This window comes from Schistocerca serialis, chromosome 8 (assembly GCF_023864345.2).
Source record: "Schistocerca serialis cubense isolate TAMUIC-IGC-003099 chromosome 8, iqSchSeri2.2, whole genome shotgun sequence".
Classification (NCBI taxonomy): domain Eukaryota; kingdom Metazoa; phylum Arthropoda; class Insecta; order Orthoptera; family Acrididae; genus Schistocerca; species Schistocerca serialis.
This window is the reverse complement of record NC_064645.1, coordinates 481,029,084-481,049,067: the sequence shown is the minus strand read 5'-3', so window position 1 is coordinate 481,049,067 and position 19,984 is coordinate 481,029,084. Positions and strand designations below refer to the sequence as shown.

Below are 19,984 nucleotides of genomic sequence, written 5' to 3'. Positions count from 1 at the left end.
CGTGCTCTTCAACACTTTCAGCAGCACCCTTCTACTGCTATCCTTCTGGTCTTTAAACGATTCCGTACCCGGACCCGTTACCTAATATAATTTCAGGAGCAGATTTGCTGGGAACGATGTGTGGCTGCCATAGGACCGCACACCCTGTCTTCAGAAGTCTGGGCAAAACACAGGCAAATTTTTGGCGATCCTCCTCCTATCGGAATTGCAGGAATTTATGTGCGTGATGTTGTCCTTACCCATCCGGACTTTGTCACAGAGCATTTCGCTCAACACTTTGCCCAAGCATCTGCATCGACTGAGTACCCACCCACATTCCTCCTCCTGAAATAGCACTCGGTACGACTGGCGCTGTCTTTCATTTCTCACTGCTTGGAGCTTTGTAATGTCCCATTTAGCGAGTGGGAATTCGCCAGTGCCCTCGCCCTTTGTCCCAACACGGCTCCTGGACCGGATCGGATACATAACCAAATGCTCCAACACTTATCTTTGGCTGGCCACCGTCGTATACTGACCCTTTACAACCGTCTGTGGAGTGAGGGGATATTTCCTACCCAGTGGCAGGAAAGCATTGTTACGCCGGTGTTGAAGTCTGGGAACCCACCTCTTCAGTTGGATATCGACTGTCCAATTAGCCTTACCAATACTCTCTGCAAGCTCTTTGAATGCCTGGTGAGTCAGCAGCTGTTTTGGAGCCTTGAATCCAGCGCCCTTTTGTCATTGACTCAAGGTAGTTTTCGCTGTGGCCGCTCTACGGTGGGTAACTTGGTCCACCTGGAGTCTATCCGGCCGGCTTTTGCCCATCGGCAACGCCTCTTTGCAGTCTTCTTTGACCTGCATAAAGCCTATGACACCACCTGGCGCCACCACATCCTCACCACCCTTCACGAATGGGGCCTTCGTGTCGCTCTGCATGTTTTTATCCGTAACTGTCTTTCTTGTCGCTCTTTCCGGGTCCAAGTTGGTTTATCCTACAGCACTTCCCATCGGCAAGAAAATGAGGTTCCACAGGGTTCCATGCGGAGTGCCCCTCTCATTCCCGTAGCCATTAATGTAGTGGTGGCAGCTGCTTGGCCGACAGTGTGCCCCTCTTTGTATGCTGACGATTTTTGTATCTACGTCGCTTCCTTTGTCGTGGGCGCTGCAGAACACCGTCTGCTGGTGGCAATCTAGCGGTCGCAATCTTGGGCTCTCTCCCATGGTTTTCTGTTTTCGATGACCAAGTCATGTGTCATGCGTTTCTGCCGTCATCGTAGAGTCCATCCCCATCCGGACCTGTTCCTCGATGGCAAATCCCTCAAGGTGATAGACACCCATCGCTTCTGGGGTCTGGTCTTCGATGCCCGGTTGACATGGCTCCCTCCTCTTCGTCAGCTGAAGAGGACGTGCTGGTTATGTCTCAATGTTCTTAGATGTCTGTGCAGTACCATCTGGGGTGCAGACTCCTCTATTCTACTGTGATTGTACAAAGCGCTGGTCCAGTCTCGTTTAGACTACAGGAGTTCTGTCTATGGTTCTGCGTCACCTTCGACATTGCAGATACTAAACCTCATTCACCATTGTGGGGTACTACTTGCGACTGGTGACTTCTGGACTAGCCTCATGACTAGCCTTCTTGCAGAGGCAGGGATTCCACCGCTGCGAGTTATGCGCCAACAACAGCTGATATCTTACACACTCCGCATTCCCTGTACCCAAAAGCACCCTAATTATGGTCTCCTTTCTCCAGGCACGGAGATCAACCTCTTGCAATGGTGGTCACGATGTGCGCTTACCATGGCTGCCCGCATTCAGTCGCTCCTTACTGAGCTCCAGCACTTCCCTTTACCTCCTCTTTTCTCCACTCATGCACGTACCCCTCTGTGGTGCGTTCTCGGCCACAGCTCTGTCTTGATCTCTCCATCAGTTTAAAGAATTCTGTCCCTCCGGAGGCCCTTCACCACCAATTCTACTGTCTCCTCAGTTCATTCCATGGTTCATAAGTGATTTATACCTATGACTCCATGGTTGCTGGTCACACTGGTTATGCTTACACCTATAGACACACGGAACTCTGTTCCTTGTCAGATGCCTGTAGTGCAGAATTGGTAGCCATCTTGCGCGCACTGGACCATGTCCTCTTCTGCTCAGGACTGTCCTTCACTATCTGTAGTGACTCCTTGAGCAGTTTGCAAACGATCGGCCAGTGCTTCCCTTGCCACCCGTTGGTCATAGCTATCCAGTACTCCCTTTCTCTCCTTGATCAACGTGGATGCTCAGAGGTTTTCATTTGGACCCCAGGCCATGTTGGGATCCCTGGCAATGAACTTGCTGATCAACTGGCTAAATTGGCTACTAACACCCCATCTCTTGTTATTGGCATTCCGGAAATAGATCTTCGCTCCGTATTACGTCGTCAGGTATGGGACTTTGGAATGCAGAATGGCACGCTCTTTCTTCGCCGAACAAGCTCAGGGCGATAAAGGATTCTACAGCTATGTGGCGGTCCTCCATATGGACCTCTCGTAATGCCTCTGTCGTCCTTTGCCGGCTCCGCATCGGCCATATGTGTCCGACTCATGGTTATCTCCTCCATTGTGAGGACCCCTCTTTCTTTCATTGTGGATCAATGTTGACTGTGGTTCACCTCTTACTGGACTGTCCCAACTTACTGTGATGGACTTTTAGCTTTCCTGACTCGCTACCACTGGTGTTAGCTTACAATGCCTCAGCGGCTGATCTCGTTTTACAGTTTTTCCGTGTTTTTTTTGGGTGGGGGGGGGGGGGGGGGTGTTATCACTTTATTTAAGGGTGGAACCTTCAACCTTATTATTGGGTGGAGGGGATGGCGGGCTGTCTTGCTCCCCCCTTTGCCCCGACTGGACTGGCTTTGACTAGGCTTGGTGGTTCAACCCCGCCCTCTGCCTTCCCACTCCTTTCCTTATGGGGTCTGTTTTATCTTGTCTACCTGTGCTTCTTCCATCGCGCTTCTGTTATTCGTCGCTTTCTTTCCCTCCTCTCTTCTTCTGTCTTTTTCCTTCCTTCTCTGTCAATCGTTTGTAATTTTATGGCCATTCTAGTTCCCTCTTATAGTGTGAAGTTTTATCGGTTTTAGTTATTCAGAGGTCGGAGGGACTGATGACCGCGTAGTTTGGTCCCTTCTCCGTTCCAACCAACCAATCTAAGTCGAAACAAGGCCTCAGGAGTAGACAACATTCCATTAGAACTACTGATAGCCTTCCATCTGCTGAGGAACATGTATGAAACAGGCGAAATACCCTCAGACTTCAAGAGTATGACAATTCCAGTCCCAAAGAAAGCAGGTGCTGACAGGTGTGAAAATTAACGAACTATTGGTTTAATAAGTCACAGTTGAAAAATACTAACATGAATTCTTTACAGACAAATGGAAAAACTGGTAGAAGCTGACCTCAGAGATAAGTTTCGATTCCAAAGAAATGTTGGAACACGCAAGGGAGTACTGATCGTACGACTTATCTTAGAAGAGAAGATAAGCTAAGGAAAGGCAAATCTTTGTTTGTAGCATTTGTAGACTTAGAGAAAGCTTTCAACAATGTTGGCTGGAATACTCTCTCTAATTCTAAATGTGGCAGGGGTAAAATACAGGGAGAAAAGGCTGTTTACATTTTTACAGAAACCAGGTATCAGTTATGAGTCAAGGGGCATCAAAGGGAAGCAGTGGTTAAGGGTGTGAGACAGGGTCGTAGCCTCTCTCTGTTGTCATTCAATCTGTATATTGAGCAAGCAGTAAAGGAAACAAAAGGAAAAATTTGGGGTTGGAATTAAAATCCATGCAGAAGAAATAAAAACTTTGAGGTTTGTTGCCGACATTGTAATTCTGTCAGAGCCAGCAAAGGATCTGGAAGAGCAGCTGAACGGAATGGACATTGCCTTGAAAGAAGGATATAAGATGAACATCAACAAAAGCAAAATGAGGATAATGGAATGTAGTCGAATTAAATCAGGTGATGCTGAGGGAATTAGATTAGGAATTGAGACACTTAAAGTAGTAAATGAGTTTTATTATTTGGGGAGCAAAATAACTGATGACTGACAAACAACGTAGGGAGGATATAAAATGTAGATTGGCTATGGCAAAGAGTTTCTGAAGAAGAGAAATATAACAGCGAGTATAGATTTAAATGTCAGGAAGTATTTTCTGAAAATATTTGAATGGAGTGTAGCCATGTATGGAAGTGAAATATAGACGATAACTAGCTTAGACAAGAAGAGAATAGAAGCTTTCGAAATGTGGTGCTACAGAAGAATGCTGAAGATTAGATGGGTAGATCATGTAACTAATGAGGAGGTACTGAATGGAATTGGGGAGAAGAGGAATTTGCGGCACAACTTTACTAGAAGAAGGTATTGGATGGTAGAACACATTCTGAGGCATCAAGGGATCACCAGTTTAGTATTTGAGGGGTGTTTGGAGGGTAAAAATCATAGAGGGAGACCAAGGAATTAATACACTAAGCAGATTCAGAAGGATGTAGGTTGCATGGAGATAAAGAGGCCTGCAGGGATAGAGTAGCATGGAGAGCTCCATCAAACCAGTCTCTGGACTGAAGACCACAATAACAACAACAACAACAACAACAACTTTTACATCTTCCTCGGGTATACCGCTAAACACTGGTTCTGATGGTAATAATGAGAAATTGTTTATAGGGCCAGCACTGCAAGGTTTATCATTTGACAAATCTGGGAAAGGCTGCACTCATTTCTGTGTGTTTTTAACCACAGAATCCCTTTACACAAATCGTTTATAACGGTTTGGAGATTGGCCGTGTCACTTATGTTAGATTCTACCATACTGATTTATGTTCGCCAGCAAAATCACTCTATTACAGCAAAAATTTTACAAATCCATCACTGCCTTTCATATTGTAGTCAAATTTGGATAGACTAACCTGAATTCCAGCAGTGGAGGATGCTGTGTTGTCGGTGACATCCACATTGCTGCTGCTGATTCACCCTGGAGATATGCCAGGAACTCGGAAATTCTTGGAAGTTCAGACATTGCTGCACCTCCTCAGGACTAGGATTTCCACAATTAATCGCCGTGCAGGCACCACTTCTATAACGCTATTATGAGGTTTGTATCCTCGGCTGTGGCCCACCCTTGGTTTTTGTCAGGATTATTGCGGTCATTGGGTCCATGAGGTACAGAAATACACGAACTGTGAGTTGTTAACAGTCAGCACTTTATTTCTATAAAGAGATTTATAATAACTATTTCTGACATCCTACCATGAAGAAATACAGACTTGCCAAGACTCCACTGTGAGCCGATAAAGACAAATTCCGTGTCAAAACCACGCGCATTGGAAACAGTTCTGTTCATGCAGGCCAGCACTTGGTGGCTGTATCCAAGCCTGTGACCATTACATTTGTACATTTGTAACAGCTGGAATAAATGCATATTAAAAAAAAAAAAAAAAAAAAAAAAAAAAAAAAAAAAAAAAAAAAAAAAAAAAAAAAAACACTCGATGGTGGCAAGTTATGGTCATAACAGTTTTGCCTGTCTCGTCAGTGTTGTATAATTGATCAGCTACCAGTTTATTTTCCGAGATTATTTTTTCAAATTTTCAACAAACTCCCTACCTGCGTCATCTACAGGAAGTTTTTCACCTGAAGTAGCAACCTTCCTAATGGCGTGGCTATTTTTCCACCGGTGAAGCCAACCATCACTTGGAATTTGTCTTCATTGTCTCCTAGTTTTTGATGCAACTGAAAAGCTTTTTCATTTATGATAGGTCCCAAAAGTGGGTTCATCTTAAATCTTTCCTGACAAAACTAAGCCCACTCAGTGTCATCAAAGAGCTCAAATTTTACTTTTTTCAATGTTTTTCTAGTTTTTAAAGCCTTTTCACCATCTGCGGATAGTAGAAAAACTTAAATATCTTTTTGGTTCTTTTTTCAGTCTTTAATGGTTGTCACTCCAACACTTGTTTCTGAGGTTAATTCAACACCTGTTTCTGAGGCTAATTTAGTAACTAACTCACTTTTGTCATGTCTTTGCTGAACACGTAGCTTATATTTAGTTGTGCGCACGACATATTTCCTTTTCTGATCCTAGCCATCTTTTAGTCAGAATCCCTTACACTTCCTCATCACGACTTAATGAACTGTATCAGACTACACTGCAGCTTTAAAATTACAAGAAACATGCTAATAAATTTAAGTGCACTGAAAAACAACAACTTAGAGAGTACAGTAAAGTGAACAGTCCAGCAGTACAGTAGTCTGTAAACGGAGCTTGCATAGGGAGTGTGACTCAGATGATCACCTTTCGCGACGGGAGTAAGCTCGATCAATAACGCTGGCAGGCTGTTTGGCATGGAGTGCAATGGGTGTTGGTCTAATCGAAGTCAGATAATAAAGGTTGTACTTTATAGACCCACTACAGTATCTGAGTGTGTTACAGTGCCTTCTGGTGTGTCAGCCCCAGATTGAATGTGCATTGTAGATTAACTGCGGTGTCGAGAGTTCCGGCCGGCCTGGGATGTGTTTTTCTGGCAGTTTTCCACATCCATCTAGGTAAATACAGAGCTGGTTCTCATGTTCTGCCTCAGATACACAATGTGCAAACATTTTACAAAATGTTGTCTTATTTGAGTATGCACTTCTACCAGATGTAGACTGATGGGGTACATGGATTCCCGATTCTCCCTCCCAAGATGGGTAGGGCGGGGGGGCGGAGCGTGGGTTAACATTAAAATGTGTTTTGTAGTGGCAACCCCACCTTAATAATAACCTATGTACGGGTGTGGTTGGTCCTCCTCATAGTTTTAGAAGAGCCATACCAGTCCCGGCCTGGCACTGAATGGATAAAGTACACCGGAAATGAAGGAAGGGATTTGTGATGATGCTTCTCACTCCTTTCTTACATAATGATCTAGTGCAGTTAGTTTGTATTTTTGAATGTAATAAAGGCTGTTGTTAAATTGACCTTGCTTAAACTGAGTAGAAAGATGTGCTACCTGGATGAAGTTTTGTAGTAATGAGTTAATTAAATGTAGCAACCCAAATACAAAGATGTACTGGATAAGTGCAAGTCTGTTTTCATAACATAATTGTTTTTCTTCCACATTTCTTTGTTAATACATATCCAGTGCCTTAAAAGATTTGCAGGGCAAATGTGTGGGATATTTTTGTCAGTTAATACTATTATGTTTTTTCCCCTAATTGGAGTGACATATTTCATGTATAGTGTATGTAACAAGAATTGTGATTTTAATCCTTTTCAGTTACTGCTACCGTTTATATTACGAAGGGTCAAATCTGGAAACATGCTTGGTCTGCCACCAAAGAAGGAAATGGTGATATATGTGCCACTTACAAGAACCCAGTTAGACTTGTACCAGTCTACGTTAGATGGTTCCATCATCAAGAAATTTAATAAGGTATTTTTCTGTTAACCTCTAAGTACAGTGTTATCCCAGTACAGTTTTATACTTTTATTACTCTTTAGCATAAAGCCTTTGAAACTTTCAGGCCCAAGAAGATTGCACTTCATCAGACTATCACAAATACAACAACAACAAAATAAAGAAAATACTGGGACAGTAAATAGCAGATCATAATCACTCATAAAATTAACTGAGAGAAATGAACCTTGTGTGTGTGTGTGTGTGTGTGTGTGTGTGTGTGTGTGTGTGTGTGTGCGTGTGTGTGTGTTTTATGAATTAACATCAGTTTCTTCGTAGTAAATCCATCATTCTCTGAAAAAATTATAGCAAAAAAAAAAACTGCAATTTGTCTGTCACACTTCACACTGTTATGGCAGATCATTCTGTTGTAATATTGCTAGTGTTGCACTTCCAAATCTTGGTCTCCAGAAAGTAAAACCTGTTGAGCTCAATTAGCAATAAACTGGCTGATGTACAGTGAAAGTGTTTTTATTCTAACCTGTTTTGTATATTGTTACTTTGAGCATGTCTATGAACATGGAATTAATCATTTTATTTGAAATGTTACCAGTAGATCAAAGAAGCATTACTGTCATAATATAGCGCTGTCAGTAATAGAGCCAAAGTTTATGTTATTGGCACCAGAATTTTACAACGTTCATGTTTCGGTTACCAATTAACATAGGTCTTTAGGAGCCACTTACAACATTTCATCAGGGAAAGAATAGCTGTATTTTGGTGTCAGAAGACTTAATTGTAATTAACATTAAACAACTGTTGGAAGTATATTGATAGAGAAAGTAATGAGAGATCAGTATAAAAAATGATACAGGGAGTTAAGGTAAACATCATTTTGAAAACTAATGCAAACCGTCCTGGAAATTAAAATAGATGTGAAACAGCAATTTTCCTATACACTGAAAAAGACTGTGTTATTGTTAAGGCAGCAGGCTCTTATGCTGGGGAAGGTGCTTCAGATTCCTATCCAGTTCCCTAATTTAGCTTTTTCGGCATGAGACAGATATTGAGACAGTTTCTAAACAAGACAAAGGCCAATTTTTTTTATTTTATTTATTTTTTCTCATCCATGTAGAGCAGGGCACTGGTTCTCTCTCTCTCTCTCTCTCTCTCTCTCTCTCTCTCTCTCTCTCTCTCTCTCTCTCTCTCTCACACACACACACACACACACACAAAGTCAAGGTGTCTTCACACTATAGACATTCCTTCATCCTGAATTTTTCTTGCTAGCAAGGTCATATCAGGCAAATTTTTACGTTGTTGTAGGGGGACTGATTTTGTACAGGATGAAATGTGGAACCCTTCCATGTAGTTAGTGATATTTCTGTTTACAGTATTGTGAAATTGGATTCCTGGTGGCTATTGTGTTCTTAGTATTAAAAAAGGAGGGTATTGGTGGCTGGGTCCAGCTGTTCTCTAATGGTGCCTCTCTTACACACATTGAGTTTTCATGTCCTTAAGCCATCTTCACCCGGACCGTGCATGGGGTAGTCTGTCCAAATGTGCAGAGCAATATCTAGCCTGTCAGATATTCTGAATGTGCATTTGAATGTAGGCCAATGAGATGGGAGAACGATGCATATGAGTATGTCGTCTTCCTTCAGTACAGTTACGAGATGCCATATGCACTTTCAGTTGAAGCCCATATGCTTCTACCATTTCTAAGCACTAACAAAGTGAGGATCTGTTAAAAACCTGTTGTTAAGTGTTTGATTTGTTGTAATAAAATGAAAGGAAACATCATATTGATGGGTAAAGAATTTTTGTAACTTGCAAAATATAAAAGCATGCCATTTCAAGGCAACAGCACTTTGAAATTCCATCAGAAATGCACTGTTACAATTAAATGTCAGTTAATAACATATCTAGAAGTAAGTTTTCTGGAGATATAAGGTGCATTCATGATTGGCGTATTATAATGAGTAGAGGTGCAGAACTGTAAGATAACAGGTAATGCATTGCTGGTTCGTTGCGCAATGGACCCAAATATTTCTTTTCTTATTCCTCGCATTTTGTATTGGGGTCTGATACTTCCTTATTACTTTAATAGAACTATATTCTATAATATTTGATGTTATGTAAATATAAGTGCGGTCTTTCTGAGGAGTGAGTTTGTTCGGTTGGCTTTATCTACCAGACAGCTTGCACTACTTTCAGTAAGATATTTTGCACTTCCTTGTTTCAGGGTTTGTTTTTCACATGTAAAGATCCTGCTTTTAGTGGAACGCTCACAAGCCAATGTCCTTATTGACTGGACATGATACTTTTGTTTTTGGCTTGTAATGTATTCATGGATATTGAATTTTTTATTTTTGTATACTACAGACAGAACAACATGGCCAGCATATGGATAAAGGAGGAAATGTGTTTTTTAATAGAGCCAAAATAGCAATATGATGCCTGTCCATTTCGTAAACAGTGTGATGTGCGAGCCAGATACAGTAGGCAACTGCCACTGGAGAGAGCTGTGATCATGTATACCATGTTGAGGCATGCATACTGCATGCACAAGTCGCTTCATTTCTGAGCGCTCAGCAGCACTTTGAACTTGGCACACTCAACTTTGGCATTCAAAAGCATGGTTTGTGTTCAGACGACTCAATGCTGCACTATATTGTCTAAACATGTTGAATAGTTACCTTTTTCTCTTACCATGCTTACACATCATAAAGTAGTTATGTAGATTGCTCACAACTTGATATTCGTGCAGGTATCAATGGAAAATGCAAAACTGTAAACTTTGGACATCTTCAGGAAAGAAAGATACACACCCAAGTGCACCTCAAACACACAAGTGTTATCTCCGGCTGCTCCCATCAGAATTCTGGCTTGCTTATGTGAATGTGTGTGTCTTTTTCTTTTCTGAAGGAAGTTTTCGCCGGAAGCTCAGTACATAACAATCTTTTCATTATGCCTGTTTGAAACTCAATGTGTCATATTTTTGGTAAGTAGCAGTCTTGTCTTTTTCATAATGTTGTTGATATTCCAACATTAACTTTCAGTTGCTCGATGTAAGCTTCAAATTGTGCTTCATCTTTTGTCACAGAAATCTGGTCATCATACTACACAATTCACAATTGCCATCATACCAAAGATTGTGACAAGTTTCTTACATATGTGTGAAGTTTGCGTATATGGCTAAGTTTCAATGAGAAATTAGGCCGATTTATAATTAATGTGTTATCCAAGAGCTCCACTGTATTCAGTATACACAAAAATGAATACATCTAGTTGAAAAGTTAATTGAATTATTTGACAAGTGGTGGTGTCACTTAAATTAGGCCATAAAACACAAATGAATATGTAGCTTCTGGGAACAGACTTCAGTCATATTCTTTCTCTCTGCATTTGGTTTTGGGTGCTACACTTAAAACCAACTCTGGAACTCTCAATTTTTTGATGGACTGAAAAGGATTTGTGGATACAATGTGAAGAAGACATCTCAGTCATATTTGCTTCGCCTCCATTCTTACCTCTCTGTGGAGTTGGCATTCAGCTCTAAATTTGTTTAACCAGGAAGTGTCAATAGAGAAATAAAAACTACCTTTGAACCAAAGCATGTGTGTTGTCGAATCTTTCCTTAGTTGGTGTATTCTTTGCTCACACTGACAGAACAATTACCCTATATGTGTGTTTAAGATCAACTGCAATAGTGCGATAAACATTTAACATAGTCTGCTGTACAGTGTATGCTGTCTTAGATGTAGCCCTGATTTTCTTTTCAAATACTTGTACATGTATTGCTTGATTTATTACAGAAAGAAGAGGAGGAAGAAGAAGATTTGTATGGCCCACGAAAGAAGCGGAGGTGCACATTGAACAAGCGTCCATTTTATGACTCAGATACTAGTAATTCAGATGATGATTCTGATCCAGGCATATCAGAGAAACCAAGAGTGCTTTCAAAAACTATGGAGGACAAGTTGATTAATGAGTGCCGTAATTCAACGTGTGAAGTGCTGCTGCATCGTGAGCTCCTCCGATATTCGGCATTAACAGAGGCCCAAAGCAAGAAACGTAAAGAAGACTATGAGGAGAACCCATATAAAGGCTATCCAGAACTGTGGTATGTCGACATAATCAGGAGGATGTCAGCCATCCCTCTTCCTGCTGATCAGTCCTTTGAAGACTTGCCTTTGGAGAATATATTTATGCGCGAACTCTTGTTTTACCGTTCTATTTTAGAATCCACAGACACACATGATAATCAAGCTGATGATAAATTCAGAGGTTATCCAGACAATGTTGTAAATAGTATATTATCACAAATGTCCCAGCACCCTGTACCTGAAGATCTCGTAGAGGAAGGTCTGACAGCATGTAGTGACAGCTGTGATGGATACGTAGTTTCAGTGAAACAGCCTCTGAATTCTGTTGCTGCTCCATTATGTAATGTTCCTACTAATGTAACTAAAATCAGGTATGTGGTGAGTGTGCGTGTGTGTAGGTACTTAGGTCACCTTTGCAGCACTCAGTAGTACAGTGAAATTGCCCTCAGTGCATGAGAGCATGTGTTGTTGAAATCAGAATAGTTGACAAATGTAGCAGCATACCTTTTAAGCACAATTTTACTTTATTTAGTAGTTGCTTGCAGAAAAAATGTGTGTAACTGAGAGTATAATTGAACGTAATAGTATTTTCTTCTGATTTTTGTGTAAAACTATGTATGTATGTTGTGTGTGTTTAAATTATGGCAATTTAATGTGTGATATGCATAGATATTTAGTTTTTGAAAATGCATGTTATTAATTATCCATTGAATTATGTTTGCAACTAGAAACTGAAGGCAAGATTTTACAGTGGAATCTTTTAATGTACAATGCACAAAAATTTAAGCGTGAGATGCTCACACAAATTTCCTCTTAATACTTCTGAAGAAACAGTTATTCACACTGGGTGTTTTTATTTAGATTTCTAGCCATAACATTGACTGTTTTTGAAGCAGGTGGAGGGCAGGATTCAATCCCTTTCCCTAGTTGTACCCTCAGGTGCAGCTAACACCTAAAGTCAGGAACCCAAGTTAATAATCGCAGGCCATGAGCATCTGCACTGATGGTGACCCAATCACATACTCGCCATGTTCTGCCATCTAGTGACAAAGTGCAACACTACTGTGTCAGCTAAGTTTAAGGATTTCTGTTATGACACACTGTTAAGATATTTGTCAGGAAGTGGAACAATTGAAAAATAAATTCAGAACTATAAACTGTCCTAATATAAGAACCCATGAACCATGGACCTTGACGTTGGTGGGGAGGCTTGCGTGCCTCAGCAAAACAGATAGCCTTACTGTAGGTGCAACCACAACAGAGGGGTATCTGTTGAGAGGCAAGACAAATGTGTGGTTCCTGAAGAGGGGCAGCAGTCTTTTCAGTAGTTGCAGGGGCAACAGTCTGGATGATTGACTGATCTGGCCTTGTAACACTAACAAAAACGGCCTTTCTGTGCTGGTACTGCGAACGGCTGAAAGCAAAGGGAAACTACAGCAGTAATTTTTCCCGAGGGCATGCAGCTTTACTGTATGGTTAAATGATGATGGTGTCCTCATGGGTAAAATATTCCGGAGGTAAAATAGTCCCCCATTCAGATCTCCGGACGGGGACTACTCAGGAGGACACCGTTATCAGGAGAAAGAAAACTGGCGTTCTACAGATCGGAGCGTGGAATGTCAGATCCCTTAATCGAGCAGGTAGGTTAGAAAATTTAAAAACTGAAAGTTAGATATAGTGGGAATTAGTGAAGTTTGGTGGCAGGAGGAACAAGACTTCTGGTCAGGTGAATACAGCGTTATAAATACAAAATCAAATAGGGGTAATGCAGGAGGCCATGTATGGAAGTGAACCGTGGATGATAAATAGTTTGGACAAGAAGAGAATAGAAGCTTTCGAAATGTGGTGCTACAGAAGAATGCTGAACATTAGATGGGTAGATCACATATCTAATGAGGAGGTATTGAATAGAATTAGGGAGAAGAGAAATTTGTGGCACACATTGACTAGAAGAAAGGATTGATTGGTAGGACGTGTTCAGAGGCATCAAGGGATCACCAATTTAGTATTGGAGGGCAGCATGGAGGGTAAAATTCATAAAGGGAGACCAAGAAATGAATACACTAAGCAGATTCAGAAGGATGTACGTTGCAGTAGGTACTGGGAGATGAAGAAGATTGCAACGGATAGAGTAGCATGGAGCGCTGCATCAGACCAGTCTGTGGACTGAAGACCACAACAACAACAACAATAATATAAGAACTAAAAGTGTGAAGTGGTAATTGAAAATATTTAGAATGTTACCAAATGTTTATGTGCACACTGCTATTATCATTTATCAAGTCATTTAACAGGCAAAAGAAAATGCACATACAAATTTTAGGCTGTGGCTCAAACAACTGCTGGAAACTTGAGAGAAATGCCTCTAATGTAGGACTCTGTCTCAAAGATTACTTCAGTGTATACCGCACTGATAGTTCATGTTCAGTGATCATATATGTTTTAGCTGTAGCAAGGCTCTGTTGATGCTGTTACTGATAATTTCATTAATATTTTGCAGGTAGTTCCTGCAATAGAGCAGTGTAAATAAAACTCAGCATTCCTGTAGCAGGTGGCTGTATAAACTAACACCAGTGGGCTAGGTACCTGCACACAAACTACCAGCTTGAATGGTTAGCAAGGGTCCCTATATTCTTTCATGATAGTCTTAAAAAGTTGAGTCCACACCTTCAGTTGATCAAAATCCTCTTATTTTTTTATGGTTTGTGAGAAAAAGACTATTGTACAGCATTTGAATAAAGCTTGTCTTGTACTCAAATAGCGCCAGTAGTTTAACCCCTAACGTAAATTGCGAGTTACCTCATTTTTCAAAATCCCGTGCATACTTGAATACTAAAAGGACAAACTTAGTGAATGTAAAACCTGGCCAATACCCATTCCAGTGCTGATAGTTGTGTTCAGCCACTAGAGAACATAGTCCTGAACTGCCTGGGTGCCATGCACTTGTAGCCTGGGTGCCATGTTTTGAATTAGATGGTTGCCACTAAATGTATCCGTTATTGTGTGCAGCTCTAGATAGCTGACAACAAAACGCATGCTTTGAGCCTCTTAACTGTGTTGCTGGTTAGGCAGTACTTCCACAAATGGATGGCTATAATGATCCTGAGTTTGGTGTTGAACTTAGCGGCTCGGAAAATAAAAAAGAATGTGATGTTACTTCATTGGAGACTGATGAAAGTGACAACAGTTCATCAAACGACTGTTTGATTAGTGCTCACCAATGGTGAGAGAGAAAAGCACCTACTGTACTCAAGCAAGCTCCTCCAAGAATTCCATTCACAGTAACCCTTGCAATTCGTCTAGTTAACAACTGTGTAGGTAACGCCGTGTGTTACATGGATCAGGTCTCACGATGACTCGATAATCCTTGTTATCACAGAAGCAAATAAGTATGCTAAAGCGCGTCATACTTCTTATTAGAAAGACTCTACCAGCGATGAAATGCAAATTTTTATAGCTGTTGTGCTTCATCACAATCTTTGAAGCAGTACAACTACCAAATGTAGTGGGTAAAGCAATTGAAGCTTTGCTGCACAGGTATTTCGACAGGTGATGAGGGGTGTGTGTGTGTGTGTGTGTGTGTGTGTGTGTGTGTGTGTGTGTGTGTCCCTCCCCACTTCCATGTACAATCCCATGAACCATCCACAGCCTAAGTAAAATTTGGCAAGTACACCTCAACAAAGAGGTCAAAAGTATGTGCCTGCCACATAGAGATATAATGATCTGAGGATTGACATTGTATGAAGGGAAACTTAGATGGATACAGTGCTTAGCAGCACAAAGGGTAAAGTTTGGTATAAAGGTGTTAATATTATGCTAGTTCCAAAGTGGGTATGTGCAGTCTCATTACATACATGGGAAAAAGGAATCAAATTTGATAATATACCTAATGATATGCCACAGTCAACTCAGATTGCAATGACATTGATAAAACAGCTTCTGAATAATGGTTATTGCCTTGCTGTCTACAACGTCAGTAAGCTCTTTAATTCGATGACTTAATTATTGCTCAGAAAATTGAAATGTATGGAACTGTTTGACTATCTAGAAGAGGCAAGCCTCGATCATTTCATCATAAAAAACTAAAGAAGGGAGGAATGGACGCTTTTCAGGTAGTGGAAAGTGAAAACAGTTCAGTGGAAGGAGAAAATAAATGTTTGTTGTGATAACAATTTAAAAAGCTGAAACTAAAGTTGTAAAAAAACAAGAGGTGAAGTGTTGAAGACAGTAACTGTTGAAGCATACAGTGACACAATGGATATAGTAGAAGGAGGTAGATCAGCACTCGACTAAAACTCTGAGCCTTGCAGAAGAGGAAAAAAGCATTACAAGAAAATCTTTTTCCACCTCATCAAACTTTCTTATGGAATGCATATGTCATGCTCAAAAAACAAGGGGGTAAGAAAAATTCTCTGGAGATCTGTATTGCTATTACCAAGAACATTATTACCAAATGCCAACTAGAGGAGTTCCAACAACATTAAGAGTAGGATAGATGGCTACTCACCATAAATACAACCTGTCGAGTTCCAGACAGGCACAACGAAAAGACTATTACACATGTAGCTATCGGCCAAAGCCTTTCTCAGCAAAGAAAACGCACACATTCACACAGACAGGCACACTCAGCCGCCAGCATCAGCGGCTTTGACCGGAGTGTGACTGTCACATGAATAGCAATCTGGAGTAGGATTTGGTCAATAGCTACATGTGTAGCAGTCTCTTCATTGGCCCTGTCTGTGGCTCAACAGGTCATCTTTAAGGTGAGTAGCAATCTATCTTTTCCTAATATTGTTGTTACTCCATCACATAGTTTCCATTCTTAGATGGAAGAGCTTGGTTCAGAATTAGTAGATAGTCTGCCTTCAAACACCAACCTAGAGTGACTGACTGGCCAACATAATTCTGCCCACTGCAAAGAAACATCTGACAACAACCTGTGATGAGTGCAGCCATGTTTGTGATGTAGATGGGAAAAAGGAGACAAGAGAGTCAAGGTACTGTTGTGAAGACAGTGATATCACTCTGTGTAGTGTTCTCTGCTTTAGTGCTTATCACGTAGCTACATTTAAAGGCATTGTGAAATTCGATTTCGTGTATACACAGAAATTAAAAGAGACTTGGTTTCAGCATACTTTAGTCAAAGTCCAGTTCACAAGTGTACTCGAGATTTGATTTATGGTGATCACCAAAAGTATATAGCTCATTTATATGTCCGTTCATACATTAAAGGACACGTTTCAACAATAAAAAATACTATTTTTGAACATAATTTTTAAAAAATAAAAATAATATGTAAAGAATTAAAGAACTGATGCAAAGTTATTGCTGAAGCCAACAATGCTTTTCTGAAAAGCAAAGCACACACAGGCCAAATGCGAAAAGGAGAAATTTACAAAAACTGATGGTTTACGTTAATTTGCGGACCATTTTCTATTCTACATTTTTCGCTTACTAACCCTGCCGTCTGTGATATCACAACTTTGTCATCATCCTAATGGCACAGCTGTGAAATTCGCATCTTCATTGCTAGAAATATTTGTTTGTTTCTTCCAAATTTGTTGCAATATCTGAGATTACTGTGGGACCTGAGAACACAGCTGTTTTTATCAGAATACATATTGTATTTCGATTCTATACTGACCTGAAAACTTTACAGTGTCATCTGACTCGCCCTCTTTTGTTCCCATCATACATCACAGTGAGCATTGTAACATGAAACATAAAAGTATGCCAGTGGCTTCTGTTTAGACTTTTACTGTATCCTGCAGAAATGAATACTATTGTTGAGTATTTGTCCAATCTCGAAGTCGACTCAATTCAGTCTAAAAGTGGGTTCAGGCAAACTACAGTTTTAAACGAGGCAGATGTCCCTAAAGAGCCAAAGTACACGGTATGCATCCCTATGGTTGGGAACACGACATAATTTGCCATCCGCTTGCTATCCTCTCCCTGCACTCCTCTATTGTCAGCCAAGTTTGTATCACTGTTCCCCTCCAACTCTTCCATAGTGCCGTGCTTGGGCAACTGTGGAACACAGACTGCAATATCTTCTATGATGAGAGTCATATGTAACAACAGCAAGTAATACATAAACAGAAGATTACAATCTTAATTCTGTCTGATTCTCGAACTTCCACTCATCCCATGATCTGATGTGTGTTGATACTATTATCACCATGACGGGTCTTGCTGCTGTTATCCTCACAAAAATTACACTCAGTTTAATATGAAGGATTTCATTTGTTAGACATTTCATTCTGGATTAATTTTCCATCTTGTTACATCATATTCTAAAGCTGATTAAAAGCTGTTCACACAACCTAGCCCTGCCATTTTGAATTCTTCAAAATAAATGTGCATGTGACTTCAATATCCAAAGCTTCGGCTGTAAGTGAAAGAGGACTCCTGTATACTCTAGTAAACAATGTAAAAACATCATCTTATAATCAGGTAAATATGGTACTTCGAGTTTCATTGTGCTACACTGTAATACTCGAGATGTATTTTTATACATGTGATAATGAATGTAAACATTCATGTAGGGTTAAAGTTTATTTTGTCAGCATGACCTTGTCGTTCTCTGATCCCAAAAAAGATCACAAAGCAGAAGCATGCAGCAAATCACGTACTCACTACAGGAGAGGTGTAAGAGGGATACGCTTAAAACTCCCTACTTGTGGAGATTCAGAATTTCCATTACACTGTCCAAAAGAAATCCAATTTTGGCGTGTGAGCGAATTGTGGAATTGTGTGAATCTCTATAATGTGGGCAGTACGGCCAGATGTAGCATCAGTGCAAAGAAAAAAAAAGTAACCACCTCAGGCTTGTCTGACTCCTCCTCAGAACTGCCGTGTCAGAACAGGTCAGAGACTGGTGAATTTGATAGTTGGTATACCCATTCCTTTAACAGAGAACTGATAAAATTTGTCATTGGTATATCCATCTCAGTACGTAGTATTCCCAACACATTAGTTGGTAATAAAACATACGGAACAACTGTAATGGCTTAAATCTCCAACATTTGAGACTGTCGTGAAAGATAACATTGAAATTAAAACTCCAGAAGTATTCATTAAATAAAACACGAAGTATAACCTCATTAAAGCATAAGGTCCTGCCCTACATCTGCTTAAGGAACAGCAAAAGTTAAAAACCAGAATTTGAATAGCATAATACAAAGGTTGAATGAGGACGACATGTCATCTGAAGGTGCTGGCCAAAGTGACAGCAAGTTCAGCGAAGTCCGCAGGATGCCCCTCTAGTATGGGAACACTTGGTCCATCACTGCAGTGAGTAGGGGTGGTGGGTGTTTTCTGCAAAAGTAAAATCCGAGTGCTCTGGCCCCTTTTGACGTCAGTGTGGGTCCCCATTTTGACATCGGTGTTTGCTGTTAAAATATTATGCATATCTACCATGGTGAGCCATTCATTCTCCTGAGAAGTTTTGTGCATTTAATCAGCTTGTTAGTAATCGGACAGCTTCTGTTATATACATACATCTTGTTTTATACATACCTTTTTTTAGTACATTTGTGTCATTGAACAGATTTAAATGATTATGCCCCAATATCCTTGGTGTCAAACTGTTCTAAAATTGTGGAACTCATTAGTGATTGTGTATTATATTTTTTTAACAAGAATTGCATATATTAGAATCAACATGAATTCCACAAAGAGCAGTCTTGTGAAACTCTAGACACTCTTCTTGTCCATGACATCAGTAATAATAATAATAATAATAATAATAGGTAATATTGGCCACATGAATGCTGTGTTAGTTGACTTTTCAAAAGGCTTCTGTGCTGTCATCTGTGATACAATTTTACGGAACATAGACCAAGTTCAGCCTTGGACTCGGAACCTCTTAGCAGGTAGAATGAAATGTGTAGTCTTAATCAAGTGAAATCCTTGATGTAAAAACGATTTCAAGAGTGCAACAGGGGATTGTTACAGTGTTGTTACTGATTGCGATATATATAAATGAATTGCTGGATAACATGGGCAGCCGATGAAACGATTTACTCGTTATGCTCCAGTGTATAGAGAAGTTCCAGTGCGAGAAAATTATAGATATATGCAGGAAGTCCTGTGGAGAATCAACACCATGGGCTGTGACGGACAGTTAACTCTCGACATACGGAAATTTAAGGTATTGATTATAAATACGTGGGAAGACAATATTGTTTGATTATGGTATTTGAGATCCATCACTAGAAGCAGTAAAACCTGCTAAATATCTGAGTTACTGCCTGATATGCTAGACTGAGATTTGTTGGAAGAATCTTAAGGAAATGTAATGTGTTCATGAAGGAAGTATCTGGCAAACTTTCATTCAAAAGGTTATTGAGAATTACTCGTCAGTATGTGAGCCTTGCCAGGTAGGACTAGCGTGAAAAGTGGGAGAATGATGCATTTCATTAAGAGCTCATGTAGTATGCACAATAGGATCATTACACTGCACTGGCATATGTTACAAGAGAGGTGGTGTGCATCATATGG

At 40.4% G+C, this 19,984-nt stretch overlaps 1 protein-coding gene across 3 annotated transcripts in view; it reads left to right on the top strand.

Moving 5' to 3' along the window:
- The window catches only part of LOC126416255 (uncharacterized), a 137,821-nt gene that overhangs the window by 74,792 nt on the left and 43,045 nt on the right, over nucleotides 1-19,984 (top strand). For 2 of the 3 annotated variants that reach the window (XM_050083882.1, XM_050083881.1), the window contains 2 exons: nucleotides 7,254-7,409; nucleotides 11,192-11,853. In XM_050083882.1, coding sequence (XP_049939839.1) covers nucleotides 7,254-7,409; nucleotides 11,192-11,853 — 818 coding nt within the window. The remainder of the gene's footprint in view (nucleotides 1-7,253; nucleotides 7,410-11,191; nucleotides 11,854-19,984) is intronic. The other variant, XM_050083883.1, reaches the window with a different exon arrangement.